This window comes from Haematobia irritans, chromosome 2, assembly GCF_050003625.1.
Source record: "Haematobia irritans isolate KBUSLIRL chromosome 2, ASM5000362v1, whole genome shotgun sequence".
NCBI lineage: Eukaryota > Metazoa > Arthropoda > Insecta > Diptera > Muscidae > Haematobia > Haematobia irritans.
This window is the reverse complement of record NC_134398.1, coordinates 73,207,411-73,225,692: the sequence shown is the minus strand read 5'-3', so window position 1 is coordinate 73,225,692 and position 18,282 is coordinate 73,207,411. Positions and strand designations below refer to the sequence as shown.

The 18,282-nt window shown below is 40.3% G+C and overlaps 2 protein-coding genes across 2 annotated transcripts; both read left to right on the top strand.

The window, feature by feature from the left end:
- The first annotated feature begins 671 nt into the window (after nt 1-671).
- On the top strand, nt 672-9,965 carry LOC142225504 (uncharacterized). The gene is made up of 3 exons (XM_075295290.1): nt 672-713; nt 1,866-1,955; nt 8,556-9,965. Exon 3 carries the CDS (start codon nt 8,560-8,562, stop codon nt 9,637-9,639), a length of 1,080 nt encoding a protein of 359 aa, XP_075151405.1. The 5' UTR covers nt 672-713; nt 1,866-1,955; nt 8,556-8,559; the 3' UTR covers nt 9,640-9,965.
- A 6,181-nt stretch (nt 9,966-16,146) lies between these two features.
- On the top strand, nt 16,147-17,291 carry LOC142224648 (uncharacterized). Its single transcript, XM_075294428.1, has 2 exons — nt 16,147-16,474; nt 16,543-17,291. The coding sequence occupies exons 1-2, from the start codon at nt 16,147-16,149 to the stop codon at nt 17,289-17,291; spliced, it is 1,077 nt and encodes a 358-aa protein (XP_075150543.1).
- The last annotated feature ends 991 nt before the right edge of the window (nt 17,292-18,282 follow it).

Here is an 18,282-nt window from a genome sequence, read left to right as displayed (position 1 = left end):
AAAATTTCGTTTGGAAGGAAAGAATTATTTCTTTGCGTGTGGGTTCACTTATCTGACCTTGGCTTCTGTATAAACAATTGTGGGAGTTATCAATAATAAACATGCAGTCCATTTTAGAAACTATTCCCGAATTTGTTCATGGTTCTTACGAAACGTCAAGGAACTGAAAAAATTTTTTGAAGAAGCTGAATCACATTCAAGTTACGCAATACTGTATATCATCTTTTTACATCGTAAAAATATGGAAAACAGGTATGTAAGATTTATTGTGTTGTGAACGGATAGGGACTATAAATTGAAATTTTAACTGGTGGATGCACATTTTAAATCGTCGAACTGTGAAAGGAAATCTCAGAAAGACAGTACCATTTCTCGAATGTGTTGTGTGATTTTACAGAAGTTTGTCAAAATTCTATTCGTTGCTCAAAAGCTACTACCGCAATTGTACAGTCATCAACTGCTGTTAATATTGTTACACTCATATTGTTTAAGTTCGAGTAAAGATTAATTGGACTTAATAGTGTTCGTTAGAATTTGTATACTACTTTTTGGTACATCCCTGCCAGAGTAGAAATGTCATAATTTGAATATTAATTTATCTTGTCAAAAGCCCCGCCTTCCGCCATCTTTGTTGAGAGCATCTCTCACTTTACTTGTTATCGATAAGCCAATTGGTGCGGTTGCAAATTTATCCATATCGTTGGAAATTATAGGTAATATTGTTTACCATTAATTATAATAGAAAACACCTTAATAAAGGGTGATTTGTTAAGAGCTTGATAACTTTTTTTTAAAAAAAAACGCATAAAATTTGCAAAATCTCATCGGTTCTTTATTTGAAACGTTAGATTGGTCCATGACATTTACTTTTTGAAGATAATTTCATTTAAATGTTGACCGCGGCTGCGTCTTAGGTGGTCCATTCGGAAAGTCCAATTTTGGGCAACTTTTTCGAGCATTTCGGCCGGAATAGCCCGAATTTCTTCGGAAATGTTGTCTTCCAAAGCTGGAATAGTTGCTGGCTTATTTCTGTAGACTTTAGACTTGACGTAGCCCCACAAAAAATAGTCTAAAGGCGTCAAATCGCATGATCTTGGTGGCCAACTTACCGGTCCATTTCTTGAGATGAATTGTTCTCCGAAGTTTTCCCTCAAAATGGCCATAGAATCGCGAGCTGTGTGGCATGTAGCGCCATCTTGTTGAAACCACATGTCAACCAAGTTCAGTTCTTCCATTTTTGGCAACAAAAAGTTTGTTAGCATCGAACGATAGCGATCGCCATTCACCGTAACGTTGCGTCCAACAGCATCTTTGAAAAAATACGGTCCAATGATTCCACCAGCGTACAAACCACACCAAACAGTGCATTTTTCGGGATGCATGGGCAGTTCTTGAACGGCTTCTGGTTGCTCTTCACTCCAAATACGGCAATTTTGCTTATTTACGTAGCCATTCAACCAGAAATGAGCCTCATCGCTGAACAAAATTTGTCGATAAAAAAGCGGATTTTCTGCCAACTTTTCTAGGGCCCATTCACTGAAAATTCGACGTTGTGGCTCGTTAGTAAGTCTATTCATGATGAAATGTCAAAGCATACTGAGCATCTTTCTCTTTGACACCATGTCTGAAATCCCACGTGATCTGTCAAATACTAATGCATGAAAATCCTAACCTCAAAAGAATCACCCTTTAAAACCTTCTGCTCTTGTTATATATTGAAAATATTAAACTATCGTGTTTTTATTTTTCTCTATATTTCCATACTTTTCGCATTCGGCGAACATTTTGATCCATTCGTACCGGATAATTGGACTTCGGAGTGGAAGAATTGGTTTAACCGGTGTTTTTCTTGGTTTTTGTTATAGACACAGTCCACCTGACCTGGTCATCAATTTCACCTTAAACTCAAACCAATCAGTTCATCATCCTCAACATCTGTTTCATCGTTTTATAAGGTAAGTGCAGTGCATTTTCCCTTATAAAGTGAGTTCGCGGTCGGTGCAACAACAAATATAGTGGTCGTCCGTCCATTTAAAGAAAAAAAAAAGGTTGTTTTACAACGCTACGCGATCGGTTTTTATTATAAATATTCCTAAAAGTGGTGTACAAGTTCAGTGATATCAGTGAATATTAGTGTTTTTTTATTTAAAGTGGTTTATTTGCCTTTATTTGCGTGAAAATATCGTTTTTCATTGTTTTTAAGTAAATTTTCATTTGCCGACGGCAAAACGCATTCAAGGTTTTTGTTTTTGTATTTCCATTTTGACGTCTGTGCAAATAATTTCGGAGAGAAATAACTTAAAGTACATATTTTCACCACTTTCGTACACTAATATTCACTATACACATATATCACTCTCTTTGTTTCGTATATTCACCACTTTTTCGCGTTTTCTGTGCTGAAATTTCATTTATTAATTATTGTTTCGTTCATTTGCATACATTTGAGAACATACAAAAGCTTTTATTTTGTTTTGTTCTCATCAGTGTTGCGCTCTTAGTCGATTGCTATAGTATAGTGACTAATCGGGCACATCTCGTACTATCGTGTTATCGGATATCGATCATCATTTGAATTCTTAAGGGGGCTATACACTACGTGTAATTCCCACATTAGAATTCAAGTTGAATTCAAAGGTTTGAATATTTCCCGGTTGGAATCGGGGCTTGAATTAAAACTCGGTATATTTTGAAACTTTTACGCTCTCACACTGAGAGAAATTATTCGATCATTCAAATATTTGGTAAATTTTGAATATTTATTGGACAGGTATTTATTATTATTGATTTATTTATACCTTTGTTTATTATTATTATTATTATAATTTTTCTTGTGTCAAGCGTTCGGGGGTAATATTTTGTGCACCCTACATTCAGTATTTTCGGTTTCTGCGAACGTTTGATCTTTTGTCGGATTTTCGCGAGTTGTGGACTCGAATTAATCTTTGTAACTCGAGTTACTTTTGCGTATTTTGCTATTTTTATTGAACGGAACCTTGTCTGAGTTTGGTAATTTTATTGGCCGTTGCTTCTTGGCTATATTGTAATTTCGTATTTGGTTACATTCTTCAATTTGGTAGTTGAACGTAAAGTTAGAATGTCTGTATCTCCCTTTGATCGCTTTATTCGCGTTTCGGACGCTCTTATTAAATTCCACGCCCATTTTAATGCCATGAAAGATGAGGAGTTAGACGTCTATAGCCTCGAGATTCGAAGTGAGGAATTGGGGAAGTTGTGGACAAAGGTTCAGGATTGCTTTGAGGAATGCGTGGCTAGTTTACAGGGTGCCGGAACAACGCAAACGAGCGATATTGAATCGGTGGACGGGAAATATGACGCGTCCCATCAGGCTTATATGAATTGTTTGTCCGCGATAAATCGAAAATTGGGCCAGTTTCGTCGGTCACGTAGATCATCGATCACTTCGTCTGCGTCTTCGGTCGTTGCAGCATCGAGACGGAGTATCGGGTCTCATAAATCGACTCAAGGATCCGAAGCGATTTGGGCTAATAACGCGACTACTTCGATACCGGCTGATCGGGATGGGCAGTCGCTGCCTAATGGCAAAGCCGGGTTTAGGGGTGAGGTGGCCGTTAGTGGCCCTCCACTTTGTGATATGGTTCACAATTTGGCGTTGCCACCGTGCGATACGGATGTATTTGAGGGCAATTTTCTAGACTGGCCTACATTCCGGGATTTGTTTCAAGCAGTTTATGTTAACAATTCAAGATTAACGGACGTCGAGCGTTTGTGTCATCTTGTGCGGAAGACCAGTGGCGAAGCTAGGGAAATTGTCTCGAAGTTTCCGCTGACACATCGAAGTTTTGCCCTCGCGTGGAAGGCCCTCGTTGATGCATACGACAATAAGCGGGTTCTAGTTCACAATCAACTTAAGTCTCTCTTTGCAATTTCGGCAGTATCGGTAGAGACAAGTGCGGGTTTGAAATCGATTCAACGTGGAATCAATGGCTGTCTTTCGGCATTGAATACGTACGAAGTTTCGACCGATAATTGGGACCAGATACTCGTTTTTATTTGCCTTCAACGTTTGCCGCGGCTCACACAGACTCTTTGGGAGCAGAGTGTTAGGGACAAATCAGCCCTTTCGTCGTGGGCGGATTTAGACGCTTTTTTGTCCGAAAGGGTTCGTACGTTGATGTGTTTGCATGATTTGCGGGAAGACACGTCTTCGAAGCGTTCTCAGGAAAAGAAGGTAAAAGCGCATTTTACCAATGCGTCTTCTTCTAAATCGTCGCGTGCTTCGTCGGAATCTAAGTGCGTTATTTGTCCTAAACATAATCATAGACTTTCGGCTTGCGTTAAATTTGGTAAACTCTCGGTATCGGAACGTTACATAGTGGTAAAACGTAACCGGTTGTGCTTGAATTGCTTAATGAAAGGTCATGAGATGAAGGATTGTCCAAGACAATATTCGTGTGCAAAATGTAATTCGAGACATCATTCGCTATTGCATCGCGATTCTACGCCGTCTAATAGCGCGACTTCGGCGACGGGTTCGACCAACACCTTGTCGAGTTCAGCGGCTAGTTTTCAACCGAGAACTATGCCTTCGGTTGATCAGCCGCAACCTTCTACCTCGTCGGCGTGCCTACCTCGCCAGGCATTTCATACGACGCAAAATAGGGCCGTGCTTTTGGGAACTGCGATGATTAATATCATGCACGATGGGGTTTCATATCCGGCACGCGCTTTGATTGACCCCGCTTCAGAATCTTCGTTTCTGACGGAACGCTTTCGAAATCGGGTGAAACTACCGGTTCACGCGGCTAATGTTACAATTTCGGGGGTAAATAGCGCAATTTCGGCCAAATCGAGTAAAATGTGTAATTTGAAAATCGGATCTCCACTCAACGCGTCGGTTTTGTTGGAAACTATGGCTATAGTGCTCCAATCTATATCCGGGAATTTACCTTCCTTTACGGTGTCGCAGGAAGTTTTGTCTCAGATTCCGGATATTCGCTTAGCTGATCCGAATCTTTTCGTGTCGAGACCGGTAGATATTCTACTAGGCGCTGACTTGTACCCGAGAATACTATTAGAAGGTTGCCGGCAGATTGCGGCTCAATCATTGATAGCACAGAACAGTGTTTTCGGCTGGCTAGTAACGGGTCCGATTTCTACATCGCAAATTCAAACATTTACTACGACTATAGCGGTTGATGAAGAGGAAAATTTAGATAGAACGCTTTTACGGTTTTGGGAGTTGGAGGAAACACCACGTAAAGGGGTTTTGTCCCCCTCCGATAAGTTCTGTGAGGAAAATTACGTTCGGACAACGCGCAGAGATTCGGAAGGTAGATATATAGTTACACTTCCGCTAAAGGAAGAGCTCGGTCCTCGTGGATATTTGGGTGAGTCCCGAACAACTGCTTTGAGGCAATTTTATCGTAATGAATCGTCATTATCGAAAAGGCCGGACGTGAAATCAGTTTATGATAGTGTTGTTAAAGAATATTTGCATTTGGATCACATGAGGCCAGTATCCGCCATTTCTGCAAGTGATACACTTTCGTGTTATCTTCCACATCATCCTGTCATTAACCTCGAGAAGAAGACTTCCAAACTTCGCGTCGTATTTAATGCGTCTAATAAAACGTCCAACGGGAATAGTCTTAACGATATCCTTCACGTAGGTCCCACTTTGCAGCAGGACTTAGTCCTTCTTATTGTGCGATGGCGACTATTTAAATACGTGTTCAACTGCGATATTACACAGATGTATAGGCAGATTCGAGTGGACTCTTCTCATGCTCCGTTGCAGAGAATTGTTTTTAGGGATTCTCCGACAAGGACAGTCCAGGACTATGAACTACAAACGGTGACCTTCGGTGTAAACTGTGCACCATATCTCGCGATACGGACACTGTTACAGTTAGCTGAAGACACTGAGGAGGAGTTTCCACTCGCGGCCGATATATTACGTAAATGTATGTACGTTGATGACGTTTTGACCGGAACTCATGACCTTGAAACTGCGATAGTGGCTCGGGATCAATTAATCGCGGCGCTTGCGACGGCTAAATTTGAACTGCGGAAATGGACATCGAATTATAGAGAAATTTTAGATTCACTACCGCCGGAATATTTGGTTGATGCTCAATTGCTGGCATTTGTCGAGGCTAGCAATTCGAAACCATTGGGTGTGAGATGGAATGCTCAATTGGATGCATTCTACTTCGCGGTCGAGCCTATAGCAAAAAGGTGTGGATACACTAAACGGGAAGTGTTGTCGGCTATCGCGAAATTATTCGACCCTGTCGGTTGGTTAGGTCCAGTGATAATTGTGGCAAAGATTATCATGCAGAAGGTTTGGCTTGATCGCGTCGGCTGGGATGAAATACTGCCTTCGGCAACGGCATCCGAGTGGGAAAAATTTGTAGATAGTTATCCGGATGTCAATTCGATAAATATTCCTCGGTGGATTCGTTACACACCGTGCACTTCGGCCCAGCTTCACGTATTTTCAGATGCCTCGGGTAAGGCATACGCGGGGGTAGTATATATTCGAGTTTTGGCCCCAAATGGCGAGATTGTCGTTAATTTGCTATCGTGCAAGACGAAAGTTGCTCCGTTGAAATCGGTTTCTTTGCCTCGTTTGGAGCTTTGCGGCGCTGTTTTAGCGTCCGAACTCGCAAGAACGGTCATTCGAGAAATCGGTATTGATTTTGGTCGAATTTATTGTTGGACGGATTCGACTATTGTACTAGCCTGGTTAAAGAAAACGCCTTCGGCTTGGACAACATTTGTCGCGAATAGGGTATGTCGCATTCAGGAGAACGTCGGTGGTACGAATTGGTATCATGTGAGGTCGGAGGATAATCCTGCTGATCTTGGCAGCCGCGGTGTGTCCCCTTCGGATTTGGCCGCCTCTCGACTTTGGTGGCATGGGCCTCAGTGGCTATCGTGTAGTCAATCGGAATGGCCGGTTCGTGACACTTCCTCTTTTGACACCGACGTAGAAATTCGGTCTGTGAAGGCACATGCTTCTTTCGTTAATTCATACGAGGATGTTCTCGATAGATTTTCTTCTCTGGATAGAGCGCTGCGTGTTATCTCATATGTTATGAGATTCTTTTATCGGACGCATCCCGCTCATAGGCGTGATTGTAGCTATGCGGATCACAGTTTATCATCGTCTGAGATTAGGGCAACTAAAAGTCGCTTGATAGTGCTTGCTCAAAAAATGAATTATGGTAATGAATATAAGGACTTGATGGATAGGTCTTCGTTAGGTACTGGCAGTTCACTTGTTTCTTTGAACCCGTTCCTTGATGAAATGGGTGTAATGCGGATGTATGGTCGTTTGAGCCGCTCGCCTATTCTTTCGTATTCGGAGCGGCACCCTATAATTTTGCCCTACAGCTGTCGATTCACGAAGCTTTTGGTGGAATTTGTTCATTTGATTTCCATTCATGGAGGAAATCAGTTGATGTTGCGTATTCTTCGTATAGAATACTGGATACCTCGGGTGAGGAATCTTATTCGTTCGGTTATACATAGGTGTAAACCATGTCTTTTGGAGAGGAAACGGGTTTGTAGTCAGGTGATGGCTCCTCTTCCTCCGGAAAGAACTGTTCTCGACAGACCTTTTACTACGACTGGCGTAGACTATGCAGGCCCCTTTGAGGTGAAGTCGTTCACCGGACGTTATTGTCGCATAACTAAAGGTTATGTGTGCGTTTTCGTGTGTTTTGCTACTAGGGCGATTCATTTGGAAGCGGTTTCCGACTTGTCGACTGCCGGCTTTCTTGCGGCATTTCATAGGTTTGTTGCTCGTCGGGGTTGTCCTGCGACCATTTTCTCGGACAATGGGACAAATTTTGTCGGTGCGTCGCGTGAGCTTGAACGAAATTTCCGGGATGTAATTAGGGGAAGCAGTGATGTCGTGTCCTCTAAGTTTGCACACCAGGGCCTATCGTGGCGATTTATCCCAGCTGGTGCGCCTCATATGGGAGGCCTTTGGGAAGCTGGGGTGAAGAGTTTTAAGTTGCATTTCAGAAGGCAAATAGGGAATGTTCGTTTCACGTTTGAAGAGTTTTCGACGGTGTTGGCTCGTATTGAGGCTTGTTTGAATTCAAGACCTCTTTGTCCCCAATCGGATAACCCGCAGGAGCTTGACGCTTTGACACCGGGTCATTTTCTTATAGGTGCCCCTCTACTCGCCCCTGCTGAGCCAGTTATAACCGAACAGCCTCTTTCGTTGGTGAATCGGTTTCGTAAGGTACAGGCTCTTGCACAACAGTTTTGTGTACGTTGGAAAGAGGAATATTTGAAGAATCTGCATATGAGATATAAGTGGAAATTTCCTCAGCGCGATGTTATGGTAAATGACCTAGTCGTTATTCGTCATGAACAGCTTCCACCAACTTCTTGGAAATTAGGTCGAGTCGTGTCGGTTCACCCGGGCGTAGATGGTCACATTCGGGTCGCGGATATACGTACGGAGAATGGCGTTGTAAGACGACCTATAGCTAAGTTGGTCTCATTGACCGACACTTCGGCGAACTCTTTGTAATTCGTATATTTTCTCGCAGTATCATGGAAAATACCTCGTGCTTCGCTGACGACTTGGAAAATTTCGAGGTTATTATGGATCAATCGGATGATGATACTGCGTGCCCCCTTGATATGTCGGCGGTCGAACGGGCATTGTTGGAGGAGCCGATGGCGATACCGTCGCCTGCCATTCCGGAGGTTCAGCTATCGCCCCAAGAAATTGAGAGTCCACCTCCGGTAGTTGTGGATGAGCCCGTGGTGGCGCCTGCTGTAGTAGAGGCTACTGATGTTGGTCGAACTCCTGCTCCATTGGTTTGCAGGGTTTGTGGAGGTCGTCACGCATTGCGGCGGTGTCGGAAGTTCCTCTCTCTTTCGATTGAGAAGAGGATACGTATGGTGGTACGACATCGCTATTGCTACAGATGTCTAGCACAGACCCACCAGTCGAAGGATTGTCCTAGCCGGCGTAGGTGCCCCAGTTGCTCCGGGGACCACAATGTTTTGTTACACGCTGCGGCTGTGGCGCCTCGAATTGAACATGGGAGCTCGAGGTCTGCTCAGCGGATTCGTAGTGGGAGCCATACGAATCGTCCGTCCGATCTTGCTGTGGCACGGTCATATTCCGATTTTGGCGGCGTCGGAGTTCTGCCTCTGCAGAATGTCGTTACTCTGGCGCCCAGCCTCGTAGTCCGCGTGTCCCCCCATGGTGTGTCCGTTCCGGTCCGTGCAGTAATCGACAACTGCGCGCGCCAAAGCCAAATCTGTCGTTCTATGGTCGAGAACTTAGGGCTACCGGTTACAAATATTGAGGGGGTCCAATTTTGCCGGTTGACAGTATCGTCCGCTTATGATCCAGAGCAGCGACTGACGTTTACTGCTCGTGTGCACGATCTAGGTCGTGTGTTGACCCCCGCCGAAGCCGTGCCAGAACGGATCAAGGAATCCTTTTTGGGATTACCTTTGGCAGATCCGCAATTTTACCGAGTGGGACGGGTTGCGATCGTTTTTGGTCCTGAGGTGTATGGGCGAATCATAACACATAGGGTGTATACGTCGCCCGGTCTCCCGGTGGCTCATTATACAATCTTCGGTTGGGTTCTGTCCGGGTTGTGTAACTGCTAGGGTAAATGCGCGAGAGCCCCCCTTTTGGGTTCTAACGGCCCCCTTTTGGCCATCGTTTTATTGTATCTCTTCGCGAGAGCCCCCTTTTTGGGGTTCTAACGGGTCCCCTTTTGACCCATCGATATATTGTCGCGAGAGCCCCCCTTTTGGGTTCTACCAGGTCCCCTTCTGACCTTACGTAATTATTTTTATTAGTTTTTTTTTGTAATCTAGTCTTAGGTTGAATTTGGAAAGATAAATGAATTAATAAATTGGATTTATGGTAAATGAACTGAAGGAAACTCACTTTGCACTGCACTTAGCCTCATTTTGTATTTTAAGTTTAGTTTTAGTTTTAGTTACAACATACCTTGATGTTGCAAGGCGGCCGGCAATGTTTAAGTTCGAGTAAAGATTAATTGGACTTAATAGTGTTCGTTAGAATTTGTATACTACTTTTTGGTACATCCCTGCCAGAGTAGAAATGTCATAATTTGAATATTAATTTATCTTGTCAAAAGCCCCGCCTTCCGCCATCTTGGTTGAGAGCATCTCTCACTTTACTTGTTATCGATAAGCCAATTGGTGCGGTTGCAAATTTATCCATATCGTTGGAAATTATAGGTAATATTGTTTACCATTAATTATAATAGAAAACACCTTAATAAAACCTTCTGCTCTTGTTATATATTGAAAATATTAAACTATCGTGTTTTTATTTTTCTCTATATTTCCATACTTTTCGCATTCGGCGAACACATATGTTAGTACACATAAATGATTTTCACGAAAGCACCATATTAGTGTGTAAATATAACCATAGCGATAGGCGGTAGGCGAAACATTTTTGCCGCAACGGCAAATACAATAAGCTTGACGGCGAATAATTCCCTTTTTCACGTTTCCTAGCGTTTTTGTTGTCAATACAGCATGCTTTGACAATATTAAACAATGAAGTTGAATAAAAACATACAATGGCTTGTTATTTGTTGAGTTATTTCAAGAAAAAATAATCTACACGTGTCCAGGCAACAGCAATTCCTAGTGGTGAGTTAAAAAAATTGATAAGCGATGGCAACACTATACCAGTTTTCGCCAAGGAGTTAGAATAAGTTTAAATTTAGCGACACGCCGCTAGCCGTCACGGTATTCCGTCGCGGATTTTGGGGTTCCCATAAGAAATACACGTAAATAAGTGTTCGCCTACCGCTTATCGCTATGGTTATATTTACACACTTACAATACGATATATGCAACTCTGTTTTAACTGAATTTGTTGCTTCACGAGCACAAAAATTGTAAAAAAACGCATTAGTCATTTATATGATTGGAGTACGACTATCAACAGAAAGCATATCTGCTTTAACATACATTGAATTCAAAATTGTTTCTTTATAGTTTAAAAGAGATTTTCTTAATTTATAACTCTAAAACTACCAAGTAATTTCGTTTGTTCCAAGATATTTCCAATTCAATTTAATTTTTATTTGCCAGCATATTAGATAAATTTTACATTTGGTTTTATGTAATTCCATTCAATTCATATTTCTTAAGCTTATATAATAATTTTCTAAGAATATACATTTATTGCCTTGTTAATATTGACTATATGTCATTTCCTGAATAAAACTTCCCGATAAAACGGCTTCAAAAAACGGGATAATTTGTAGATTCTTACCCTAATTTGTGTACATATTTACAAGTTCGAAACTAAGATCTATAAAAACTCAACATCCCTACTTCATGGGTAAAACGTATTTACAGAATGAAACAAAAACTAAGAAAGGAGAAAAGTAATTCAGAGATATTTACAGAAAGAAGAAAAAAAGTCCAAATTCGTGTCTTTGGGATGATTATAGAGCCATTACCAATTTCTAATTATTGGGCCATATTATAAACTGGATTGTTAATGTCATAACTCCTGTATCTTCGGTGATAGAATACCTTGTTATCATTGTCTAGAACATCGCCATCTTCCAGAAAGTGCAACAAGCACATCGGAGCTGGATGTCCATCTGATTGACGAATATTCAAGTATTCATCCCTTGTGATTCCACAATCCAACACCATCCTGTTCGGATGAGTTGGATACTTCTCTAGGTGGTTTAACGCCAATCTGACCATGAAGCCGTCAATTTGGGTCATCCCGCTGTCCCTATAGACCTTCCTATTGGAAGGGTTTCTATACTCTCCATTCACTGTTCTGCCACTCAGTCCCAAACAGCGTACTAAGATCTTTCTCTCGAATATTCTTATCCTCTCCATCTGATGGGAGGAGAGCGTATACCAAATGGGGAACGCGTATGATATGACAGGCCGAACCACTTGCTTGTAGATGGTCATCTTAACCTTATTAGTAAGAGCTGCTCTCTTGCCAAGAGTCTTGTACAGGATGTGGTAAGTCGCTCTGCCCTTTCTTATAACTTCATCCACATGCCTCGTGCGTTCTCCATGATGCTGTCGCCCATTCTAATAGATGAGATGTACTTCCTTGCATTTCTGTAAATCTTCTTCCTCCTACCATTGAAGATTATTGATCTGCATTTCTCCATGTTGAGCGTCAATCTCCATTCCTCAAAATATCCCGAGAGGACAGTGAGGTATCGCTCCAACCTCCTTTGGGCAGTCCTGGTCCTGGCATGTGTGGCTGCTATGAAGATGTCATCCGCATATGTCATTATCTTGTCATCTCCTTCCGGCTGAGGAATGTCAGCGAGGTATATATTGTAAAGGACGGGGCCCAATAGGGAGCCTGTGGGCCCCCCCCCCTCACCAGTCTACTTTCAGACCTAGTGTCCTCCATCTTTACCGAAAAGCTCCTCTCAGCCAGATAACTTCCGATCATCCTTATCCGGGTCCGTTGGGTCCTTTCCCTGTTTTATGAATGGATCGTAGATCATTTAATACCATATCTTGCACTTTGGCCACAATTTCTGTTGTTGTTGCTGTTTTTGGACTTCCACTACGTGGTTCATCTTCAATGCTTGTACGACCACGTTTAAATTCAGCAACCCAATTTTCTACTGTTGCATATGAACGAGCACTTTCACCTAACACATTCACCATATCATTATGAATTTCTTGTCCCGATAAACCTTTTTTATGTAAATATTTAATGACAGCACACATTTCTAATTTTTCCATTGTAAAAAAATTGCGGATGCGTCTTTTTGAAACGCCTGTTTCAATACGAAGGAGTTGCGAGATCGAAACAAAATTTAACATGTGTTCATAACAGAGATGGAAGTTTCCAAAACACTTCACTTTTTTCTGTTTTATATGAACTTTTTTTTGTGTTGCATATGAACGAGCACTTTCACCTAACACATTCACCATATCATTATGAATTTCTTGTCCCGATAAACCTTTTTTATGTAAATATTTAATGACAGCACACATTTCTAATTTTTCCATTGTAAAAAAATTGCGGATGCGTCTTTTTGAAACGCCTGTTTCAATACGAAGGAGTTGCGAGATCGAAACAAAATTTAACATGTGTTCATAACAGAGATGGAAGTTTCCAAAACACTTCACTTTTTTCTGTTTATACCGCGCTTTTTGTGCTAGGCTAAGAAAAAATATTTTTACTATCAATTACTATTTTTTAATTAAATTGACTAAAAATCAGACTAAACAAAATTGTAAGGCAGTTTTAATTATTAAAGTAAACATAATTTTAGAAACTTAAATCATAAGTTCAACCACAACTTTATTTCGTAAATATCAGACTTCAAGCATTCACTTATAATAAAGAAACTAGTTTAATTTTATATAAAAACAATGGAAAATTTTAACTCTCTTGATATTGCTCTCGTTGAGCTAAAACTGATTGATACTTTATATTTGCAGGACTTCTGTCGTGAGAAATCAAATCTATCTTGAAATATTTGAAACGAACATAATTCTGACTTTATATTTACTTGACTTCTGCTGTATTTTTTGTGCGAAATCAAAGCTGAATATATTTAGAGCAGGAATCCATTTGTCTGTGTTTTCTTTACATTGAACTGAAACTTATAGTCACCATAAAACATGGCTTCTTAGAAATTTATATTTTTTTCTGACCAAGTGGTCACGTATTGAGCCAATTTCGCTGCCATAGATATATCTGAACATAAACTTTCAAGTAGAAGTGATCAATAATCGATTCATTCCAAGTTCAATGAATCATTAGGGCGTACAAAAAGTTCAAAGCGGTCATGCTAGATCTAATTGAAATAGAAAAAAGAATCTGGATAAGTCATCGCAACCTGCCGTGAGAACTGAGTCGAAATCACCCGAAGAAACTGGATTTTCCTTGAAATTGCCTCAGTTTTGAAATGGAGCGAGTAGGTACTGAAAAGGCATTGAGGAACTTACAATACACTGTAAATAATTGCATTTCAGTTCTCAAGACTTATAACATTTCTGTGATTTCCTGGGATCCTATTCTGATATTTTGTGTGTCTTCGAAATTACCTGACGAAACTTTGTCCGCTTGGGAAAATTCTCCTCAAGATCACAAACAAATGCAATCCTGGGAACAATTAGATGAATTTATATCTAGAAGGCTGAACATGTTGGAATCGATTTCAGACATTAGGAAACCTTCTGGTTCAGCGCAAAATCATCAAAAACCCAAAGTTACCATACAAAGTCCGAAAATAGTTTCAAACCCTGTAAACAAAATCATGCTTTAGGAGCATGTATTAAATTCAAGTCTTGGACTATTTCTGAAAGGTGAAAGTTTGTTAGTACGAATAAAATATGTGAAAACTGTTTGTCCTACGGACATATTGCTCAAAACTGTCAAAGTGACAGACACTGCCAAAAATGAATCTGGCAACGCTAGAAATCGATTTGGAACAAATTTTACAATTTTGGTTTTCATTGACCAGGGATCCCAGGAATCGTTCATTTCGAGCAGAGTGGCGAATAGATATTCCATACCGACAAGAAAAGCGTTTACGACGATCTCAGGCCTTGGAGATACAGTTTTAGAAAACTCTTCAAAAATTTGCGGTATAACATTGAAATCTCGAAAGTCTGATTTTAAATTGAAGGCGACGGCAATTGTTATATAAAGTATGAATCATCTAATGCCGACTTACTCTACTCGCATTTCTGATAGGTCAAAATTGAAAAACTTGCAATTAGCAATTAGCTGATTGATACGTTACTGGGAAGTGATATTCTTCCATTTATTTTGAAGTCTGGTGTTCACCAAAATGTGTCTGGGAATCTCTTAGCACAAGAAACTGAGTTTGGGTGGATTTTGAGTGGTCTGCCAAGAGCTCTGTCGGTTTCAACATTTGCATCTTTTGTAACTAGTTCTGATACTTTGAATTAGGAGTTGTAAAAATTCTGGGAACTTGAAGTAGTTACTTCAATTAAACCTCTATCTGACAATGACCTTTGGTGCGAAAACTAAATAAAAGAAAGTACTATTCGACAACCTGAAATATGTTGTTCGCTTACCATTTGGACATGATCTTCCTCCCAATGTAGCTCTTGGCTCGTCAAGACGAGCAGCAATGGGCCATTTTTTTCATTTGGAAAACACTTTAAAAAATCGCCAGATCTTGAATACTCAAAAGTTCTCTCTGAATACTTGGATTTCGACCATATGGAACCTTGTAGCTCGTTGGAAATCTGCAACAAAACAGGTTATAGTTCCTATTAACTTCCTCATCACGCTGTAGTGAAACCAGAACGCACTTGTACCACTGTCAGAGTTTTTTTTAATCGACAAAATCGTCGTCTTGATTTTCTTTAAATGATATCTTGCATACTGGGCCAATACTGCAAAATGATCTGATGAGTGTAATACTACGTTGACGGTTCCATCGATATGTTTTTAATGGCGACATTCAAAAAATGTATCGTCAAATATATGTTCATGAGGATTATAGGCAATATCAGCGAAATCTTTTCCGAAATTCCAAAACTGAATTGGTTCAAGACTATTGCTTAAAAACTTTAATTTTTGGGGAAAACTGTGCTCCATTCCTAGCAATCAGAACTTTACTGCAACTGAGTGAAGATGGAAAAGCGACGCGTCCTACAGCATCGTCGATTATTGCAAAGATATTTGACCCATCTGGCTGGTTGGCGACGATCATTGTCGTAGCTAAAGTACTTTTGCAACAACTCTGGATTGATAGGACTGACTGGGATGAAGAAGTTAAACCGCATTCGTTCGAAAAATATAACTTTTTTTATATCAAATCTTCCGAACATGGAAAATATCAAGATTCCGAGCTGGTTAAACTTCGCCTGGAAATCAAATACAAATACACGGATTTTGAGACGCGTCAGAAAAGGCGTACTACACATGTCTTTAAATCTGTACCAAATCGTCCGAAAATACTGTTACATCAAATTTACTTGTATCAACAAGCAAAGTGGCTGCCTTGAAAACTGTAAACTTGCCTAGATTGGAGCTATGTGGAGCCGCACTGGAGCTAAACTTTTGAAAACTCTCTGTAAGAATTTGAGCCTCACTGTTTCTGATATTTATCTGTGGACTGATTCTACTATTACTTTAGCATGGCTGGTCAAACCACCTTTTCACTTGAAAATGTTGGAAATGCTACCTGGAGACATGTCTCATCTAACGAAAATCCCGCGGATATCGGTACTCGTGGTTGCACAGCATTAGAATTGAATGATAACTCATTATGGTGGCACGGTCCAAAATGGCTGACCAGTCCCTCTGAATTATGGCCTAAATCTGTCACATTTATAGAACCTAGCCTTGAACGGAACATCGTCACTTTTCATACTGACACTCAGATTGAAGATATGCTAGATCGATTTTCATCTTTTGATCGAGCGCTACGCGTGTTATGCTATATGTATAGATTTGTAAGAAAATGTAGGAAGATAAGGGTTCCAGAAATGCATACTGATTTTATTACAAAGGAAGAAATAAAATTTGTGAAGGTAATCTGATACGACAAGCTCAACGCAAATATTATGCAACTGAATATAATGTCATTGAAAATCACATACCCATTAATTCTAAAAGTAGATTACTTGCACTGAATCCGAAACTTGATGATAACGGATTATTACGAGTGAATGGTCGTTTATCTAATGCTGATCTAAGTTATAACGAACGATATCCGATAATCCTACCTGAGAAGTCACGATTTTGCAAACTACTTGTCGACTATACTCATAAACTGTTACTACATTCTGAACATCCAGTGATGTTACGAGCCATTCGCCAAGAGTTTTACGTCAAACGTTTGAAAATTTTAATAAGAAACTGTCTCACCTGTAATATATTTAAAAGTAGAATTCACACACAAATAATGTCTTCATTGCCATTTTCTTGCACATTTTCTTTGCCCTTTACACATACTGGAGTTGATTTCGCGGGCCCTTTTGAAATAAAAACCTCGCGACTTAGAAACGCCAAATTACAAAAGGGATATGCGGCTATTTCCGTGTGTATGTCAACTCGCGCTGTTCACCTGGAGGCCTGTTCAGAACTTACAACGAAGACTTTCCTTTCTACTTTTAATCGATTTGTATGGCGTAGAGGATTCCCCAGCAAAATGTTTTCTGATAATGGCACCATTTCGTTGGTGCAAGTACGTAGAGCACTGGCCGCAGAATACAAGATATTTTTGAAAAATGTCCAGAAGTCGGTATCCGAAAAGTATAATCTGCACGGATTTTCCTAGCACTTCATTCCACCTCACGTACCACATATGGGAGGATTGTGGGAGTCGGCAGTGAAGAGCATGAAAAGTCATTTGCGGAAAGTAGCTTGTAATTTGAAATTTAATTTCGAGGAATTCTCCACATTACTTGTTCGCATCGAGAGTATCTTTGATTCTCGACCTCTTTCACATATCAGTGAGGATCCATTAGAACTGAGCCCACTCACGCCTGGTCATTTATTGCGAGGATCTGCTCTAATCGCAGTACCTGAGGAATATTCCGACAATTTAAACCCTATAAATCGCTGGCAGCGCCTAAAAAAGAAGACTGCGCAGAAAAATTTGAAAGAAAATGACTTTGTTATTGTAAAAGAAGACAATCTTCCACCAATTGAATCGTGTTTAGGTAGAGTGATAAAAGTGTTTTTTTGTTACTGATTCTAAAATTTGTGTTGCGGAAATTCGAACGAAAAAATGTACTGTAATTCGTCCACTAGTTAAATTGTGTATACTGCCCACTGCATAGTTTTCTGTTTTATCCATTCACACATTAAATACACAGTCTCACATAAGTTTACATACCCCTGAGTTTTTTACCTCCTAACTAAACATGTTTCTTGTTGTTGTTTATAATCCATATCAATAAAATCTTCTTGAAAATTAACAATTACTTTGATTTTCAATTTAATTTACTAAAACGAAATGATATATATGCATATTTTTTAAAATTTGATAATTTAATGAAAATATAAATTCTTTAACCGTATGTAAACTTGTGTGAGACTGTGTAAGTCTAACGTATTTTAGCTACACATCTAGCTCACCAAAATGTCGCATTTGCCAAGAAAGGCACTTCTTGAGGTTTTGTCTCAGATTCTTAGGAATGCCAGTACCCGAGAGACGTGAATTGATTCGTACTAAAGGTTTTGTTTTAATTGCCTGTGCACCGGTCATACTCGTGAATGGTGTAGGTCAAGAGGAAGGTGTCTTGTATGCCAGAATAGACACCACA

Excerpts from the sequence above, each read along its gene's own strand:
- LOC142224648 (XM_075294428.1), top strand. The coding sequence starts at position 16,147 with ATGGCTGGTCAAACCACCTTTTCACTTGAAAATGTTGGAAATGCTACC. Across the intron at positions 16,475-16,542 it reads GTATAGATTTGTAAGAAAAT|GTAATCTGATACGACAAGCT; the intron begins GTAGGAAGATAA and ends AAATTTGTGAAG.
- LOC142225504 (XM_075295290.1), top strand. The coding sequence starts at position 8,560 with ATGGAAAATACCTCGTGCTTCGCTGACGACTTGGAAAATTTCGAGGTT.